General features: G+C 49.7%; 1 protein-coding gene across 7 annotated transcripts; it reads right to left on the bottom strand.

The window, feature by feature from the left end:
* Positions 1–549: 549 nt before the first annotated feature.
* On the bottom strand, positions 550–15,961 carry PABPC4 (poly(A) binding protein cytoplasmic 4). 7 transcript variants are annotated; one of them, XM_082833560.1, is made up of 16 exons: positions 14,695–15,961; positions 11,736–11,929; positions 10,894–11,009; positions 9,506–9,645; positions 9,051–9,145; positions 8,251–8,388; positions 7,544–7,639; positions 5,547–5,819; positions 5,104–5,191; positions 4,569–4,688; positions 3,980–4,066; positions 3,758–3,885; positions 2,534–2,627; positions 2,289–2,419; positions 1,923–2,025; positions 550–851 (listed from the first exon to the last, which is right to left on the bottom strand). In XM_082833560.1, the coding sequence occupies exons 1-15, from the start codon at positions 14,885–14,887 to the stop codon at positions 1,936–1,938; spliced, it is 1,983 nt and encodes a 660-aa protein (XP_082689686.1). In that variant the 5' UTR covers positions 14,888–15,961; the 3' UTR covers positions 550–851; positions 1,923–1,935. The 7 variants fall into 7 exon arrangements, 6 of the variants coding, with proteins under 6 accessions (XP_082689686.1, XP_082689687.1, XP_082689688.1 ...); XM_082833561.1 differs by having other exon boundaries at positions 4,617–4,688; XM_082833562.1 differs by lacking the exon at positions 3,980–4,066 and having other exon boundaries at positions 4,617–4,688.
* Positions 15,962–18,101: the final 2,140 nt, after the last annotated feature.

Below are 18,101 nucleotides of genomic sequence, written 5' to 3'. Positions count from 1 at the left end.
CAGGACAGGGAGGGCAAGTAGAGTAGTTGACACTGACCAGGTTAAGGTCGCTTCAAGGACTGAAGGAACCACAGAACATTTTGGCCTCCAGCCACTTGGATCTCTGGAAACTTTTCCTACTGCCAGCTGCAGAATCTGAGCAAGTGGACCTGCCTGCAGGATAAACTGACAGTAGGAGATAAGAGGGGACTGGCAAACCCCGAGCAACACAGTCCAAGAAGGGAGAGGCAAGATAGGTTCTGCATGTCTCACCATGTGTCCCTGGACAGCACGCCAATGCCACCCTTTACCCGATTTTCCTGTGCCAGACCCAAGGTCTGCTGTGACTGTGCTAGACTTCTGTTCCCAATATAAAGGTCCTCCCACAGTAGAACACAATGGGACAGTTCTGCACACCTTGCTAATCCCAAATAATCTTATAACCATCAGGAAAGGATGGCAAGATATACAGAACTTCACTTGACCCTATTTACATCCAAAAATTACTTGCAGTGAAAACTGGAATTTATACAGAAAACTGTGGTCAGAGAAAAACAGAGGCAGTTTTATGGAGATTTTTTCTTTATTGAGAAACTTAAGACTTGGGTACATCAAATAAAACCAGTTTCTGGGGAGAAAAAATCAAACTCACAATAGAAAAAAAAAAGTTAACACTGTTTGGGCCATATCAGAACCCAGAGAATATATTCTTTTAATTGAAAAATTCTAGGTGCTTCATAATTGACCTTTTGATACAAAATGACCTATTAAATTTGCAATTTGTGGTTCTTGGTGTTGAGGTCCATAGGACAAGCTAGGACGTCTTCAAACCTTGAGCTGAATTCCATGAGGGTTTATTTGGCTTTTGAATCCTGAAAAGAAAAGCACCAACACTATGAATACAAAATCAAAAAAACCTCAGAGACGCACGGAAATCTCTGACGTAAGTAGAGCAGGGTCTACTGTAGAGCAGGGTCTCAGCCTTGGTGCCCACTGACATTCTGGCCCAGATAATTCTTCTGTGGGGGCTGTCCTGTGTATTGCAGGACGTTTAGCTGCATCCCTGGCCTCTTCCCAACTAGATACCAGTAATATTCCCAGTTGTGACAACCAAAAATGTTTCCAGATATTGGCAAATGTCCTCTGAGAAGGCACCCCTGGTTAAGAACCAGTGCCTTCGAGGGTACTTGTATGTAAAGCCCCAACCTTGACCCTTCCTGGCCATCCTTGCTTAAACTCAAAATGACAGGGCTCAGGCCCTTGACAAGGGGCTATGACTATGCCAAGTCAAGCCCTACCAACACACGAGCTCTGGCCCTTACCATGTGCTCTTTTCCCTTGCCTCTGCCCATGTTCATTTGGTCCTCTCTTTTCTCCATCTGGAGGCAACCACCAGTCCTCGTCAGAGGTCCTAGTTAAGCTTCACTGCCCCAAGTCCCTGCAGACAGAGGCCCTGGCCCCCAAATGCAGAAGTCGATGGGAACACACCTTGTAACTGTAGCCAGGTGTGTCTGTCTCTCTCACTCTGACACCAAGGCCTCTGCCCGCTGTGTTTCCAGAGCTAAACTGTGGATGCCACACAACTGACCTCACAACCTCAAGCCAAACTAGGGAGATGTTCATAGAAATGAGGCTGTGGGATCGGATTATGACAATGCCTCATATATCCACCATTATTCGAGACAAACAAGGTGATTCTTGAGAAAGATCTAACCAGGTGCTCTTTATGGAGAAAACTGTTGTTTGTGTCTTCTAATTTACCACCAGGACTCTCTTTTTTCCATATTAACTCCTCCAGGTGACAGAAAAAACCCAGGTGACAGCCTGCCCCAGTTACCAGGTTAAGGGATAGAAACACGGCTCTACATATACATTGCCCCTAATCTTTCAGGGAGATGGGTCAAGAGTCATAACCATTGCAGAAAATAAAGAGCCAAACATACGGTTTGTCCTTGTCTAAGAGGTAGCAGCAGCAACAGCGCCCACCTTCTGGGCAGCTTCTTTCTTGGCATGATGAGCCTGCAGGACCGCCACAGCTTCATCCACCTGTGAGAAGCTCCAGGTGGTCAGTGACACCTGAGGAGAGCCCCTCCGCCCCTCCCTGGCGCCCAGGCCCAGCGGTGGCCTCTCCTGGTGCTGACCACTTTCCCAGATACCCACACGCCAGCAGCCCTCAGGTCACAGGCGAGGCACAAGGAGGTCACAGGGGCAGTAGACCCTTCTCTCTGCCGCCCCTGGGTGCCCAAGGCCACCCCCTGCCCTCCTGAGCCGAGTGAGCGGAAGCCGCGGGGGTCTGGGAACCTGCTCACCTTGGAGCGGAGAGACTCGGGGGACTCCAGCATGTGCAGCAGCTCCGAGTTGTCAATCTCCAGCAGCATCCCCGTGATCTTCCCAGCCAGGTTTGAGTGCATCGTCTGGATGAGCGGGAACAAACGTTCACCTGTGGGAAGGTATTCCGTGAAAAACCCAGTGGCATCCCAGCAGAGAAGGGACGCTGGTGTCCAGGTCAGTAGCAGCTCTGGCCCCCTCTTCTGCAAGCACGTGGGTCACTCACCCAGCATCTGTTTCTGTTCCTGCGGGGGTGCTGCGGCCAGCATGGAGGCGGTCAGCGGCTCCTGCCCCTGCACGTGGACCGCAGGCTGGGGTGCCTGGGAACCAGGAGAGGCGGCGGATTAGCACCCGGGTAAGTACAGTGACAGTGGTCATGTGCACAACCACTCGAGTCTACTGAGTTAAAGAGGAGAAGGAGGTAGTTGTCTTTGCTGTCAGGGAACTGACTGCAGTCTTGGGGATTCAGGGAGAGGAACAGAGTGGTGTGAGCAAAAACCACAACCAACCACAGTTAAAATGCCACGTGCTATTCGAAGAGAAGGGAAATGACTAAGAAAAACCTACAATGCTACACAATCATTTAACAAATGATTTTACTTCACTCAAGGCTGCCCAAGACATCGAAGCCTTGTTAATAAATAAGGTACCATGAACATTTGTATGTGTAGCCCTTTCCTGAAAGTTAGTTTTCCTTTAGGGTGAATTCCCAGTAGAGACTGGGTCGAAGGACATGAATAGGAAAATGCTTATAATTACATCCTGTATCACTTTCACTGAACTGCATGTTTTTATTGTATTAAATGCTAAGGACCGTCAATACCAGTCACAGTGCTAAAAGTAGGGTCTTATAGGCAAAAAATTTCCTCATAGTGCCAAGTTCTGGGAAATTTCCAACTCAGAGCACAGAGCAGGAGGAAGCAAGGCCCAGCACAGCTCCTCTAAGCAAACTGCAGAGTTCTGCCACAAGCTCGCTGCTTGGCCTGCCTGAGAGGCACAACTCTATAGAGATAGCAGCTCCAGCTTAGAGAACCTGAGATCCAGGCCCAATTCCTCCACCCAGCCCAATACCTCTGAAGATGAACCTTTCATCTAAGATGTTCTTTGCCACCCAGTCACCTGGAGAGCAGCTAAGGCTCAATTCGACCACTGGATGTGAAAGTGACATGGAAGCTTCAAAGAGCCGAGAGAGCCCATGCACGCGGTGAGGAGAGCAGGAAGCACAACTGCCTCCTCGGGGGCATTGCTGAGCCAACCATTATCAGAAGAACACTTGCAAGCCCCTTCTCTCCCACTAGAGAGTCCCCCAAGGGCAGGGTCACCACACGGGACACGGCTCCCTGACACAGAGCAGGCATTTAATACCTGTTGAGGGAATCCAAGCAAGGCAGCTTTTGAATCATGTGGAAGCAGGGGGGACCCTTCTAGGGTTCTGTTTGATGGACCTCACCTGCAGGGGCTGGATGGCGGGGTGAGGGCTGCGGACACTGGAGGCGTATTTGTAAGGTGCAACAGCCCGAGGAGCAGCAGCGGCAACAGCGGCACGAGGTGCTAGGCTCTGCACAGCTGTGGGAACACCTTAGGAAAAGGACAAGTAAAATTAAAGCCCATCGGTCTGGGCAAAGACCCGTCAAATCCCATCTTTCCCCATTCTGTGTGCATCCAATACCACCTCCAGACTGGCAGCTGTCAGTCAGCCCTTGCTGGGCGGCACCAGCCCCACCAAAGTCCATAGCCAAGCGGTCCGGGCACTCAGACCCTACAACAGACCAGCAAATGCACATCAGTGTTGGCAGCAGATGTCCAACTGGCCACGTCCCACGGAAGGAGCAATTCCAAAGCATGTTCATACAGCACACATCACACATGGGGCCACTACCGCTACTTTCGAGGAAGAGCCAACAGAAAACATACAACTCTTGCCACCTCTTGGAACACAGGACATAATCTGCAAAAAAGTCCCTTGAATCTCCCAACCCCACCCAAAGAACAGGCTGCCTCTGTCGTCATTCAGCTAACAAATTTCTACAATTAACCTTGTTCACGTGAGTCACCGATGAGGCAAAGAATCTTAGAAGGAACCAACACTCAGAACTCATACTGTTTCCCTGCTCCTTAAGTACCCACCTAAGCACACAGCTAAGAGTAAAGAACCAGGACCGGACAACACGGTGAGCCCAACGAACTGACCAACCCTGAGCAGAGCCTAGTCGTCCTGACTCCCTCCTCCCCGGGCCACACTTCAAGGCCAGTTTGCTCACCGACTCTCTGAGCGGTAGTAGGGAGGCCACGAGAGGCCGGAGCATTACCAGTTGGAGCCAGATGGCGAAGAGCTGGACGAGGCCCAGACTGGCGTATAGCACTTGGCATTCCTTGGAAGCCTGGTGAAGAGACAAAAAATGCACGTCACTCAAAGCGAGAGTGGCATGGACATATACACACTACCAAACATAAAATAGATAGCTAGTGGGAAGCAGCCACATAGCACAGGGAGATCAGCTCGGTGGTTTGTGACCACCTAGAGGGGTGGGATGCGGGGGGAGGGAGAGGCAAAAGGGAAGAGATATGGGAACATATGTATAACTGATTCACTTTGTTATAAAGCAAAAACTAACACACCACTGTAAAGCAATTATACTCCAATAAAGATGTAAAAATAAATAAATTAATTTTAAAAAAAAGCACGTCACTGACGAACGACACAGCCGAACCTAGGCTGTGCCTCAGAGGGGGCAGGGAGGGGAGGCCAGGACAGGTACATCCTGGGTGATCAAATCACTGTTCCCCACCACCTACCTTGAGGTCTCCCACCTTGCTGCCAGCGTGGATTAGGCCTCATCTGTGCTAACTGGTTAGGTGTGTAATATGGAGGTCTTCCCTGAGCCTGTAAGAAAGAGCAGCCAAGCCCTTTTATTTAAGGACCTGAAGCCACACTAGAGAAGTATCTCATCTCACCTCATCTCACTACCAGGCCCTAGGCTAATTATTCAGGACAGAGGCGCTCTCTACTCAAGAGGTTGGGGGAGGGACAGCCAGTTAACAGGGACTCTTTTACTTTACCCCTGTCGCTGTGTGTGCACAACCAAGAGTTAAGTCCTTCCTTGTTTTATTTGAAGGATCTTTACTGTGACATTCTAGAATTCCAATATCCAAAAATCCCTCTCCCCAACCACTGCGGACTATAGGAGCAGCTATCAGCAGGCAGGTTCCAAGGAGACATGAGCATACTGCATACCCACCTGTGGAACTGCTGGCACAAAGTAGCCCCCAGCTGCAGGCTGGAACTGATTTAAGATGGCATTGGCGGGGAGCGCTCTCATCCCGGCCACCCGCTGCATATACTGGTTGGTCAGGTGAGCCTTTCTCTCTTCTTTTCTCTGGGCCAGGGCGACATACAGTGGCTTGGAGCCCACGATGCGTCCGTTCATCTCCGTGACTGCTTTGGTTGCCTCTTCAGGGGATGAGAAGCAGACAAAGCCAAACCCTTTGCTTCTACCATCCTCCAGCATCACCTACAAAATGAGACCAGCCACTTAGCACAAAGATGTCTGTGTGTTAAAACCTGGGTTCCACTCCAAGAGTTACCAGGTCTAGGTCAAGGCTTCACAGTCCAGTCCCACGATGGACCCCAGACCAACTGAGTCACCAACCGAATCACAAAGTCTAAAGGGAGAAACTAAGCTTTTTCCTTTTTAGATCTCCAGGTGACTCAAGTTCCCAAATACTGTGATATGGCTAATGGTTGAACCAGGAACCCAAAGATGTTTCCTCGTACCTAGAAGCATAGCTATCTCTGGGAACTCACAGAAATCTGGACATTAGCATCAAGCAACTTATTTGTAAAACTCATCTGCCCAAGACCTTGGTGAACAAAACTTAGTAAGCTCTTAGCAAGGTTAGGACATGCTTTTGAAATACATGTGGGCAGGAGTCATAAAATCAATGACTGCCACCATTAATTCAATGAGAATAAACACAGCAGAACTACAACCAGCCACGAGACAAGCAGCTGGATTCTAGTCTCATTCTGTAATCTCTACATTTCACTCATGTCTTAGCTCACCGCCTGGTGAGCCTCCTGAAGAGGAGGACATGGGAGTAAAGATGTGTATCAACCCAACACCTGTCTACCAACGAGGTGGACCAGTAAGGTGTGTGAAAGTAATATGACACCTTGATCTTGGGCATGGTGCCGGGAAACTTCAAGATACGGTTCTTTTGCTCTCTTCTTGCAAATGCCATCTTGACTCCTGTGCTGGTCCGCTAAGAGAGACTATCATTCCTTGCGCTGCTGGAGGCCCGTCACGGGGGTGATAGGAGGGAGGGGGTGAGGAACTGAGGAAATTCCTGGGGGTGGCTTCTGGCCAACGCCCTGCGACCACTGATAATGCTCCTGGGTTGTGAGTGACAAGCTAAGGGCCAGGGCAGGGTCACCAAGTCTTTACCGGCCCGCTGGCCTCCTTTCTCATCCCCTGGAGGACTCTGTGACATCTGCCTCACCTCTGTGGAGCAGGCATAGAGTCTGCAACAGGCTATGCCCCCAAACTTTCCGATGCCATCAGTGCCCACCACACACCCAAAGCACCAAGGACACACAATACAACATCTTCGCCTAACCAGCATTCTCTTCTCAGCCTCATCTTCACAAGGGGGTTTGTACTTACTCCCCCAGCTAACTCAGTTGCTACCATTATCAAAGAAAATCAAGCAGATGATGCACACTGCAAAACACGGAGAAACCAACTTTCCACTCCCCTCTCCTGCTTTAGGACACCAGATGGAAGTTCCCAACCCCAGCTCCAAAATCCTCAAACACCTTCGTTCAAGGAATACGTGTCGCAGAGTTGTAGAGACAGGCCTCAAGACAAGTGAAAGACAACCCGTCTGGATTTCCCCTGCTCATGCTGTGGCACCATCTGTCCCCACACCAGCACAAAGCAGCAAAGAATGGGAAAGATTCAGGTGCTCTTGGGGGGCTGGCAGGGAGGCACTGAGTCAGATGCATCTCCACATCCCAGTACTTGGGAGACAGTGCAATGTTAACCTAACAAAATGTCATTTTCCAGAGCATATACTCAGATGGGCAACCGAATGGCAGGAGGAATTTGCTAGATGAATGTGGTAGCTACTCTCAGAAATGAAAATTTAGATCCTATTCCTTCAATGAAACAAATGCAATAAACCTCTGCAAGTTTACAACTTCTGCTTTCAATCCCCACATCTCAGTATAAAATACCTTAGCACTGGTGATTGATCCAAAAGGAGAAAACTCTTTCCTTAACTTTTCATCATCAATGGTGTCATCCAAGTTCTTAATGTAGAGGTTCACCCCCTGAAGCAGAAAGGTCTGTTAATTGCACTTCTATACCTCACACATTTCCTAAGACAGTGGTTCTCAAAATATGGGCTCCAGACATGCAATAGTAGTATCTCTGGGTACTTGTCAGAAATGTAAATTCTCAGGCCAGAACCCACACCTAATGAATCAGAAGCTGTGGGACCCAGCAATCTGTTTTCATAAGCCCTGCAGGGGATTCTGATGCAGGCTCAAGGCTGAGAATCTACTGCTGAAGACTCTGACAGGACCATCAATACAGTCCCAGCCTTTCTCACAGCTGGTCTGGCTGACCACTGACCTAGCAGGGCTCTCCTTACACCGTTCCAAACAAAGTGGTATCATTTAAGTAAACAGAACGCACATGACTAAGAACAACAGGCTGAGGCTTCCAGAATAGAGTCCCTAAATGAATAATTATCTTCATCCTTGTTCCAGAACCGCTGCTGTATCTGGTAGTTACATCCTGTTAAACCTGATGATCTTGAGAGAAATGAGAAGAGGAGACTCATGGTCCCCAAAAAGAAAGCCTGCCAAACTAAGGATGCTTTTGCCAACATCTCGTGGTACAGCCCCTGCTGGTAGGCTGGGCTGAGACCACCTCTTACCTGATACCGACTAATTCTCTCCTGTTTCAGCTGTTCAAATTTTCGCTTTAACTCGGCCTGCCGTTCCACTTTCTTCTGTGCACGGCCGACGAAAATGACTTTCCCACTGATTTCTTTTCCATTCATCTCCTCCACAGCCTGAAGAGGAAATACATGATTTTAAATCAAGATGCAGAGGCAGGGGCCTTGCTCTGGAGGTCTGTTAAGTCCCACCAAATATTCTGAGAGAAAAATCGTCCCTACAGGGCTAAAAATTAATTTCACTCTGAAGTCAGCTAAGCCAATCCAAACTTCCTCATCAGTAAAATGGGGTTAATATTTAAATGGGTCACTGGTCCAGATAATTCAGTGAAAAAACTGTACAGCTGTATAAATACAAGCATGGTAGACACGAGCCTAGGTTGATAATCTGGCTGCCACTAAATTCCTCAGGTTCTTTCAGGGTATTGAGTGATACATGTTGAGGGCCTAGCACAATGGTTCTCCCGGAAGCGGCTACTGTTCTTTTATCAGATCAGCAACTCGGGGCCCTTGGTTCCCTCACCTATGAATGGGAACAAATGCCTGCCCTACTCTTTCAACCTACAGGACTGAACAGCCGAGGTGATGGGCACATGCCAAGTGCTTTGAAAACAGTTATGTGAAATCCCTCAGGAAGACAATTCCAGAGCACAGTGACCATGCATCACTACTAGGTACTCAGACAATTACAACTCAGCTCTACCACGTGCTGGCAAGGCCCTGCCCACACACTAGGGCCACTCCCTACAAATCCTCCCCGACCCTCATGGTGCTCTCACCTTATTGGCATCCTCGTGTTTTTCATAACTCACAAAGCCAAAGCCTTTGGATTTCCCACTGGGATCTCTCATCACCTTGACACTTAGAGTCTTACCTGTTACCAAAGACAGAACTATTAGTAACAGCATCTCTATCACAGCTCAAGGAGAGAAGGCTTCTCTAGGAGCCCACTTGAAGTAAGCTCCGGCTGAGCCCAGATGGACTCTAAGAAAGAGGCACCATGCCTGGCCTTCTACTTCTGACCAAGCTGCTGAGACGGCCCTGGGGATGGGACAAAGTAGGATGAAGCCAAGAGCCGAGGCCTGGAGTCTATTCCTATCTACCCTGTGGCCTTTGTCATACAAGGCACTTTACTTCTGGGTCTAGGTGGGCTCATCTGTTAAGTAAAAATAGAGGAATTCCAGGTCTGGTGGACTGTGAAAGGGGACACATGGGACAAAGGACCCTGACTTACCAAACTGGCTGAATAGCTCTTTCAGACTCTCATCATCCACCTCTTCCCCAAAGTTTTTGATATAAACATTGGTGAATTCCTTAGCTTTGGCTCCAAGCTCAGCTTCCCGCTCTTTTCGAGACTTGAATCTGCCCACAAACCTAAAAAGAAATCGTGAAAAACAGTGATCACTCAGAGGAACAAAACATGATTTCCAGGGGCCCGAAGGAACGCAGGTTAAAGGCTGACAGGAGAGGTTAAAACACACGAGTTCCCATCCAACCACCAAGAGAGCAAGCTCAGAGACGTCCCAACTCCCCAGCAGAAAGAGAAAGAGGCAGGACTGTCCTACAAGGACCAGCCCCAGGGCTCCTGGCTCAGGCCAGGGCTCCTCCTACCACATCACACTGCCTTCGTGAAGAAACCTGATGACCATGTTTTTAAAACGTTCATTTCTGTGCATCTATGTAAATGCATAGAAAAGGTCTGGAAGGATACAAACCAAACTGTTAACCGTGGTTAATCCTAGGAGTGAGACTGTTGGAGTGAACTAAGAGGTAGCCTTTGCTTTTTTTACTTTATTTGTTTTGGTGCTGTTTACACTTAATAGGGAAAGGTATCCATACATGAAAAATCTTTAGGCTTTTTTCCAGTGATACCTTTAGAAGACCTGACCACTGGGCACATGCACATCATTAACACAAGCCATCCCCTGGTCTGTTCAGTAGCACAAAGGACAGAAATGACTCTTGCTTGTCATAACCAAGATTTATTGTCCCTTCTCTCCCTGCATGGCTTAACTAAGATCCCCATCTCTCCATTCTGAAATAACCACACCAAAGCAACAAGGTCTATTATGAACAGTCTTCTGCAATGGGATAAGACTTTTCATTGTAACCAAATTAATTATTGCTGTGGAGCCAGCCCTGTATTTGAAGACCACTGAGTCATAAGTTAGCCACGTGGAGGGGACAATTTGCATCAACCCCTAGCGAGTGACCCCACGGAAAGACCTGAATCACAGAAGGCCAAGGTCACATGACTAGTACACAGCTCCTGGTCAGTCCAGGGCCCTCTCCACTCTGCTGCTGGCCAAGACCCCTGCTCAGAGTGGGCTTAAGAGCTGCCTTCCAGCCAGCCCCTGTTGCCGACGCTCACAAAACCCACAGACGGATGCTTTTAAGGGAGAGGCGGCAGGCCAGCCATGGCTTGGGCAGAAAGCCCACCTTGGCGAGTCAAAAGGGCTGCCACGGCTCGGGCAGGGAGACTCACCAGCCCTGGAGTGGAGAGGTAGGAGCAGGCCACACTTGGGCCGAGAACCAGTAGCCGCCTTGTGTGTGCCAGTTAATACCGAGGTGGGGCCACGGCTGGCTCATGCGACGGCTGTTGCTCCGGACTGGGACACTCACACTTTGCGGTCATTGAGGAGCATGCCATTCATCTTCTCGATAGCCTTGTCGGCAGCCTCCTGGGTCTCGAAGTGGACAAAGGCATAACCCTTAGAGCCGTTCTCATCACACACCACCTGTCAAAGACAAGGCGGGCCACTTCAGCGCCACTGCCCAGCTGCAGAGACTCGAGAGCCGTGTGGGCTCCTGGGTCTGAGAGGCCTCTAGCCCATCCATGTTCAAAAGGCAGGAGACTACAGCAGGTACCCAATAATGTTCCATTTAAAAATGGTAGCCACCATTAAGCTCCTTCTATTCCAAATGTTTTCTTACTTCATTAAAAAAAATATATTAAGATCTGGGTGCAAAACCACAGGGCTACAGAATGACGAACCACTTTCCAAGCCCACAACAGAATTTCAGTCTAGTGTGGAGTCAGGCATGTAAACCACCACCACACGAGCTGTACAAAATGCTCCACATAAACAGGTGCGTGGAGAAGGAAGAGGGTGAATTCATGCTTCTAACATGACTAAGTACAGCTTCCTGGAGACCAGAGGCATTGCTCTGGTACTTTCCAGCCCCCCACTCCCCAGGAGAAACCTTTTGATGCCTTCCAAAGCTAGAAAACAGGAAGGATATTTCAAGCAGAGGGAAGAATAAACAAAGACACGAAAGCGCCTGCTGGTTTATGCTGGGCTGTGGCACCGACGTTTGCTGCAGTGAACTTTTAGACTTCAGAGCCATTTCCAGCATTTTGGAAATTATCATACCCGGTCACCCAATTCCAAGCAATTCCCCATCTGGTATTTGTTTTCATGATTCTGTAATTATTCTGCTGAAATCATTTAATCAGTGTTTACCTTGCAGGACAGAATGTTTCCAAATGCCGAAAAAGTATCATAAAGTGCCTTGTTATCTATAGATTTGTCCAGGTTCTTGATGAAGACATTTCCCACGCCAGATTTTCGCAAAGAGGGATCCCTCTGAGACCACATGATACGGATTGGCTTTCCCTTAATCACATCAAAGTTCATGGTATCCAAGGCCCGCTCAGCTGCAAGAGAGAAACGTATTTCAGTCAAGGATATAAAACGTTACCTGCCACCATCCCAGGAACAGATAACTCCAGAACTTTCAAGGTAAGCACTCTGATGAAATTCAACTCTATCAAAATTAAAGGACATCAGATTCCTCTAGGCTGCAGTGCTACTGAGGCTGAGTTCTAGCTAATCGTCCTCCTTCATGGCAGAAGTCTCAACCCCTCTGGGGTAAGGAGGTTATGCAAGATAATCTAAATGGGTTTATAGCACCAGGATCAAATAACACCTCACATTTGACTAAGCTTTATCATTTATAAACGACTTTGCAGCCTACTGCCCACCAGGATGAAGGTGGAAGAGGTGAAATGATCCCTCTTATAAAATGGACAAACTTATGTTCAGGATGGCTAAACGGTATAGCTAACTACTGACTAAGAAACTAATGGCAGACTTTCTGATTATTTTTCAGTAAGGTATTGCATCAGCATTATCAACTAGCTGTCACTTAGTTTACAACCTGTCTATGAGACAAATGACTAAAAAAACCTGTGAGCGTTCGATTGGGGAAAATGTGCTATCTCCAAATTCAGCCCAGTTTCTTATATTTTCAATTTCTGAGAACAGAAATTGATTCTGACAAAAAAGCCTCAATCATCAAAATGATGGCCACACATGGAAATGTTCTTCGTATCATCAGGACAAAAAGGATGAAACTGCAACCCCTTTCTGCCCAAGTTGACAGTGGAGGCAGGCCCTGCACCTAGTGGTTTCTAGGCTACCTAGAAGTCTTCATCTGCGTTCTACGGAATTCCAGGACTTTCAAATGCCCTGGTGCCCAACAAAGTTCTCAACCCAGTGCTTGGGGACGCTTCCTTAGCTTCCCAACCCAATCCATGTATACACCACGGAGACCATTTAAAGAACCAGAGACCAAAATAACCCCTACCTGTCAGCAGAACACTTCTCTTTACTGGTAGTAAAAAGGACCCAGACCCACTTCCCCTGACTTATGCACTGACATCTCCCAGAATCTCCTCCTCCATGAAGGGATAGGGGTAGAGGGTGTTTCTCCCGCCTCAAGGCACCGTCTCACTTAAAACAGGGACACAATCCCTAACTCTGCCCCTCCACAGGCTCAGCTGTCCAGTCAGCCAGCAAGGTATCTCCTTTGCCCTATTTCCAACCATCTTTCCCACTTTCCTCAGGTGGGCTGGTTCAGCGTGAGAGGGGAGGAGATCAGGGAAAGTGGGGACGGCAGATCCAAGTCAGTGCAAGTCCGGGACAGAAAGAAGGGCTCGCTTGTGAGGACTCTGTGATCCGCAGCCTGGGACCCCTAACTGTGTTGCGTGAATTAGCAGCCCATTTCAACACAGCTCCTGTCTATTTCCGGAGAGGGCTGCACAAGGCAACTCGGCTTGGGCTGACAAATCTGGCTGCGCTTATTTATAGCAGGGAGAGGTCCTGCAGAGGTATGTGTTGGCAGACACACTAACCAATGGCTTCTGCTACTATCTCTAAGTGACAGGACTTTTGCTCAGAAGAGTCAAGGAGGCAGACAACAGCCAATGTGCCCACTACTCCCCCCTTAAAAGGCCACACTCAGCTACCTTCTCTGTGCCCTGTGGCCGGAGCACACTGAACTGACGGTAGCAGTGCCTTGTGTCTCTCAACAAGTCCAATTCTCTGGTCTCAGCTGCATCCTGGGCAAGTGACATTCTCTGTGCTTCACGGACAGTGAACAAAGTGGTGACAAAAATAGGGACCCAGAGATCCTTGGCCACAGAATGGCTTGTTTCTCCCAGTAATGGTCTCTACAGTTGTTCCCTTTTATTCTGGAGTCACGTGCAGCCCCTGATTAGGTTTCTTCTGGCCTCACTCGGGCCAGGCCTGCAGCATACCTCTCCACGCTCCAGGCTACGGCCCCAGTCAGGGCTGGCAGAGCACTCCACCCACAGTCCCAGCTTAGCCTCCCACCTTTTGCAGCTGCTTTTCTCCCTCAGAAGTCCTGTTTTCTTCAGATGGGATGAAGTAAAAGGGTTTTGTCAAGTATAAAGCACTGTGCACAGGTTGAGGCCATAATCCCCACCAGCCTAGCGGATTTCCAAGAGGCGCTTCCCCAGACTACCTGTGTACCACGCTCCACAGCCCAGGGCTTGTCCAGAGAGAGAACTCCTCCGCCCCGGTGGCAGACACGCAGAGGAGGGAGCTGGCCCAGCACCACACACTCTCTGGTGGTGCTAACACAAGTGCCTACTCAAGTTCAACACACATTGTTCCCCTACTTTCTACCTGCCAGGAAAAACCCCTCACCAGCACAAAGTCAAAGACTCTCAGCCCAGGGTACAGTAAGGGGAGGGGACAACAGCTCTGGCTAGGTAACATTTTTTAAGTAATTGTGTTTCAATCATCCTGTCCCTTCCGCAGGCCTGTGAGGGGCCCGAACACCTGGCCACTGACCAGGCAAGGCTCACAGAGCAAACCGCCCACATACGGAATGACAGCGACTTCCTTCTGGTCTGTTTTACAGCCTCCTTGGGCTCCACCAGCACCCATTAGCCCAAGGTCACCCGGTTAGCAAGTGTTGTGGAGGCAAGACTGAAACTCTGGTCGTCTGATGCCAGGATCCCGCGTTCTCAACTCCCATGGCCCGTCCCCGACTAGGGCTTCTGTGGCAACGTGCTGTCGCGATGCCCTCTCCACGGGGGTGGGGACCTGCCCGGAGAAGGAATCTTAGGGTCCCCAAAGAGCCCACGGACTTGTGGCCACCGCTTATACTCACCGTCAGCCGGCTGCTGGAAGTTGACATAGGCATAACCCAGGGAGCGGCGGGTGATCATGTCGCGGCAGACCCGGATGGACAGCACAGGCCCCGCAGGACTGAACTTTTCATACAGCATGGCCTCGGTGACGTCCGAGTGCAGGTCACCCACGTACAGGGAGGCCATGGGGTAGCTGCTGGCCGCAGCGTTCATCTCCCCAGCCCCCAGCACCCCGAGCCCCGCCAGGAGGACTTCTTGGGGGGGCCACACAGGACAAAGGGGGCTCCGCTCCGAGCCGCGGCCCACAGGTGGCAGTGAAGCTCAGAGAAGCTGGAGTCGGCTCCGAGGGCCGGAGAGGAGTGCGGGGACGGCTCGGACGAGACTGCCCACCCGCAGACAAAAGGCTCTCAAAAACAATATGGCCCTCCCTGGGAGTTTGTTAATTTTCAGCTGTTCTGGTCTGGAAGCTCCCAATTTCAAAAAATGAAAACAATGAAAACGGGGACTGTCCTCCAAATTACAAAAATTCTTCCCGAGGCAAGCCAGTGGTGCCCACGGCGGCCTCCGGAACGTGCGTTTCTCTATAAATATAGGCCTCGGGCTCCCGACGGTTTAAGATTACAGCAACCCAGGGAAGAGGGAAACCAAATATTTGTCGGTGCCGACTCGGCAAGCCCCGGGCGCCCGGAGCGCGCAGCCGCCTCCCACGCCGGGCCGGCGAAGGGCAGCGCGGACACGTGGAGCGCGGAGGCCGGCGCGCGGGGGGCGAGGGCGGCGGGCGCGGGGCTGCCACGCGGCGCGGCCGAGAGGCGGGCTGAGGCGCGTGGACGCGGGCGCGCGAGCGGCTCACCACCGGACCGACGGACGGGAACCGACGAACGCCCAGGTGCGGCAGCGGCGGCGGCGGCGTCGGGCAGGCCGGAAGCGTGCAAAAGTGACTTCCCCGCGGGTTCTCCGAGGAGGATTCGCTCTTTTTTCTTTCTTTCTTTCTTTTTTTTTAAGATTTTAAAGGGTTTTCGGGGTTTTTTAAATCTTTTTCTCTTTTTTTTTCCCTTCAGGCTGCTAGGCCCGAAAGCGGCGGAGGCTGCGGCGACCCGGGGCGGAGAGAGGCGGCCGGGGGAGCCACCGCTCCATTTATACCCGCCCGCCCCGGGCGCTGCTGGTCGAAGGGCGCCTCGCGACCTGGGCGCAGTCGTGCCCGCCCACTCGGCCTGGGGGCCCGAGGCGGGGCGGCCACGCGAGAGGGTCCCGGCACGGCCGCGCGGCGCCACAGCGACCCCTGGCGCGCGGAGGACCGCTCCGCTGGGGCCTCCGCCGGACCCAACGGCCGCTTTCCCTACGAGTGGGTAGAGAGTAAATCACCCGCCCCTCCGGGACTAGAACCCAGGGATAAAGTTACCCACCGGCACGCATCATATTTATAATCGATGTCTTGCCTAACTGTAAAATAAAGATGACATAAGATAAATTATAGTTACATAATAGGTGCTACGCTATGTAAATGACTGGGCCCAAATAACGGAGAAGACGTTCTGAAGTTTTTAGAATACTGGGACCTAAAGGTAGAATCATTGGGAACACGACAGCTACTAATGCAGTAGTGCCCGTGGGTGACGGGATTCTCTGGAAAGATGAACAAATTTGGGGAAAGCTTCAATAAAACAAAATACAATCATCTTTCTATTTACAAGGTAGTGGTGTTCCTGGAAATTTAGTTGATATTTAAGGGCACAAAATATGTTCTGTTCCCATGTAAAAGGGAGTCAGGGTCTAAGCTCTGATAGTTATGAAAAGATTTTTCATCTGCATGAGGGTCTGGCAGGTCATTTGAAAGTCATGTGGTACATGGGACAAGTCTAGTCCATGTGGCCCTGTCCCCGTGCATTGCAAGATATAATAGAGATGGCATCTCTTCTTCCATAAATGCCAGGAACCACCCTCATCATCACTGTGATGACCAAAAATGGAAATTACTAAAAGCACACAGACACTCCCATTGAAAAGCATTGATTTGATTAAATGAATGAAGAAATATTAGTATTATATATTCATTCAAAGAAATAGGCTCACTCTCTGTCAATACCGGATAAAGGTGCTGGGGAATACCATGATGGACAAGGCAGAGGAAGTCCCTCTCTCCCTCATGAAGTTTATATTCTAGTTAGCGTATTAAATCAAGAAACATTTAGGGAGCACTCCATCTATAGGTAGATCCCCTCCTCAGGGAAGACTTCCTAGACCACCCAGTGGTTTAAAGCCTGCCAGCACTGTTCATTCCAGCACAGTGGGTCTGTACTGGATAGATGGTATGATCTGTCAAGAGAAAGAATGAGTCCAGGGTTGGGAAGAGGAAGGAAAAAAAACTTCATGGTGAGGACATGGCTGCAGGTGAGGTCTCTGCAGCTGAGGATTCTGTAGTATAGCAGGAATGTCAGAGCTTTGTTTTCTGGATTCATTCATTTGTCATTCAACAAACTTTATGTGGCATTTCTAAGAGCCAGTCTTGCTCTGTTCCAAGTGCTGGGGAAGACATGCGAGCTAAACATTCATGGACCATCCTGCCCTTATGAAGGAGAGAGATGAAAAGCAAGCAAATATGGGTGTGTATAGAACTTGTGAAAAGGGCTTTGAATCTAGAGACTTTTTGAGTGTAAGAGCAGGGGAAACCCAGCCCCATCCTCCCAGCAGGAGGTCAGTTCCACCTACAAAAGCTCTATTTCCTATAAGCAACAATGGCTCTGCCCCTCAGGAAGGAAGACCCTTCCTTGTCCACAGACAGGGTCTTTGAGATCTTGGAGGTTTGGTCCAGGCAAAAGACAGCACAACTTTGGACCGTTGTCACATCTCTGGGCCTCCTCCATCTGTATGATGGGCTCAGTCAGCCCTTTAAGGAAGAGGGGCTCAGTATCTGCCCACTAGAGGGAAGATATTCTTCCCTTCGTATCCTCCAAGGAAAGCTTCCTGGAGGAGGTAGCAATGAAGGTGGACCTTTAAAAGAAGGTCGTGTTTTGGAAGGTAGAAATGGATGGAGGCAGGGAGATCATTCTACAGACAGAAGTACAGAGACGGATAAACCATTTGTTAGCTTAGTAAGTCATTTTACACTCTTGGGGCTTAGTTTCCTCATTGGTAGAATAGATATGATATGAGATAGTATACGTATAACTTTACACAGTGCCAGGCATACAAGAAGTATTTGGTAGACAGTGGATAATATAATACTGTATTATTACAACATGACATTTTCAAGGTTGCTATGAGTAGCCCAATGAGGCTAGAACGTAGGGGTGTGTGTGTGTGTGTGTGTGTGTGTGTGTGTGTGTGTGTGTAGTGGGGAAGGAAACTGCAAAACAGAATTGAAATCTTGCAGAGGTCCTTGAATGCCATTCTAGAGTGTGGCATTTCCCAGGAGTACTTGATCCAATAA

The sequence above is a fragment of the Leucopleurus acutus genome, assembly GCF_964270905.1.
Source record: "Leucopleurus acutus genome assembly, chromosome: 2".
In the NCBI taxonomy this organism is placed as follows: domain Eukaryota; kingdom Metazoa; phylum Chordata; class Mammalia; order Artiodactyla; family Delphinidae; genus Leucopleurus; species Leucopleurus acutus.
Note: the sequence above shows the minus strand (reverse complement) of the source record. Positions and strands in the feature narration are given on the sequence as shown.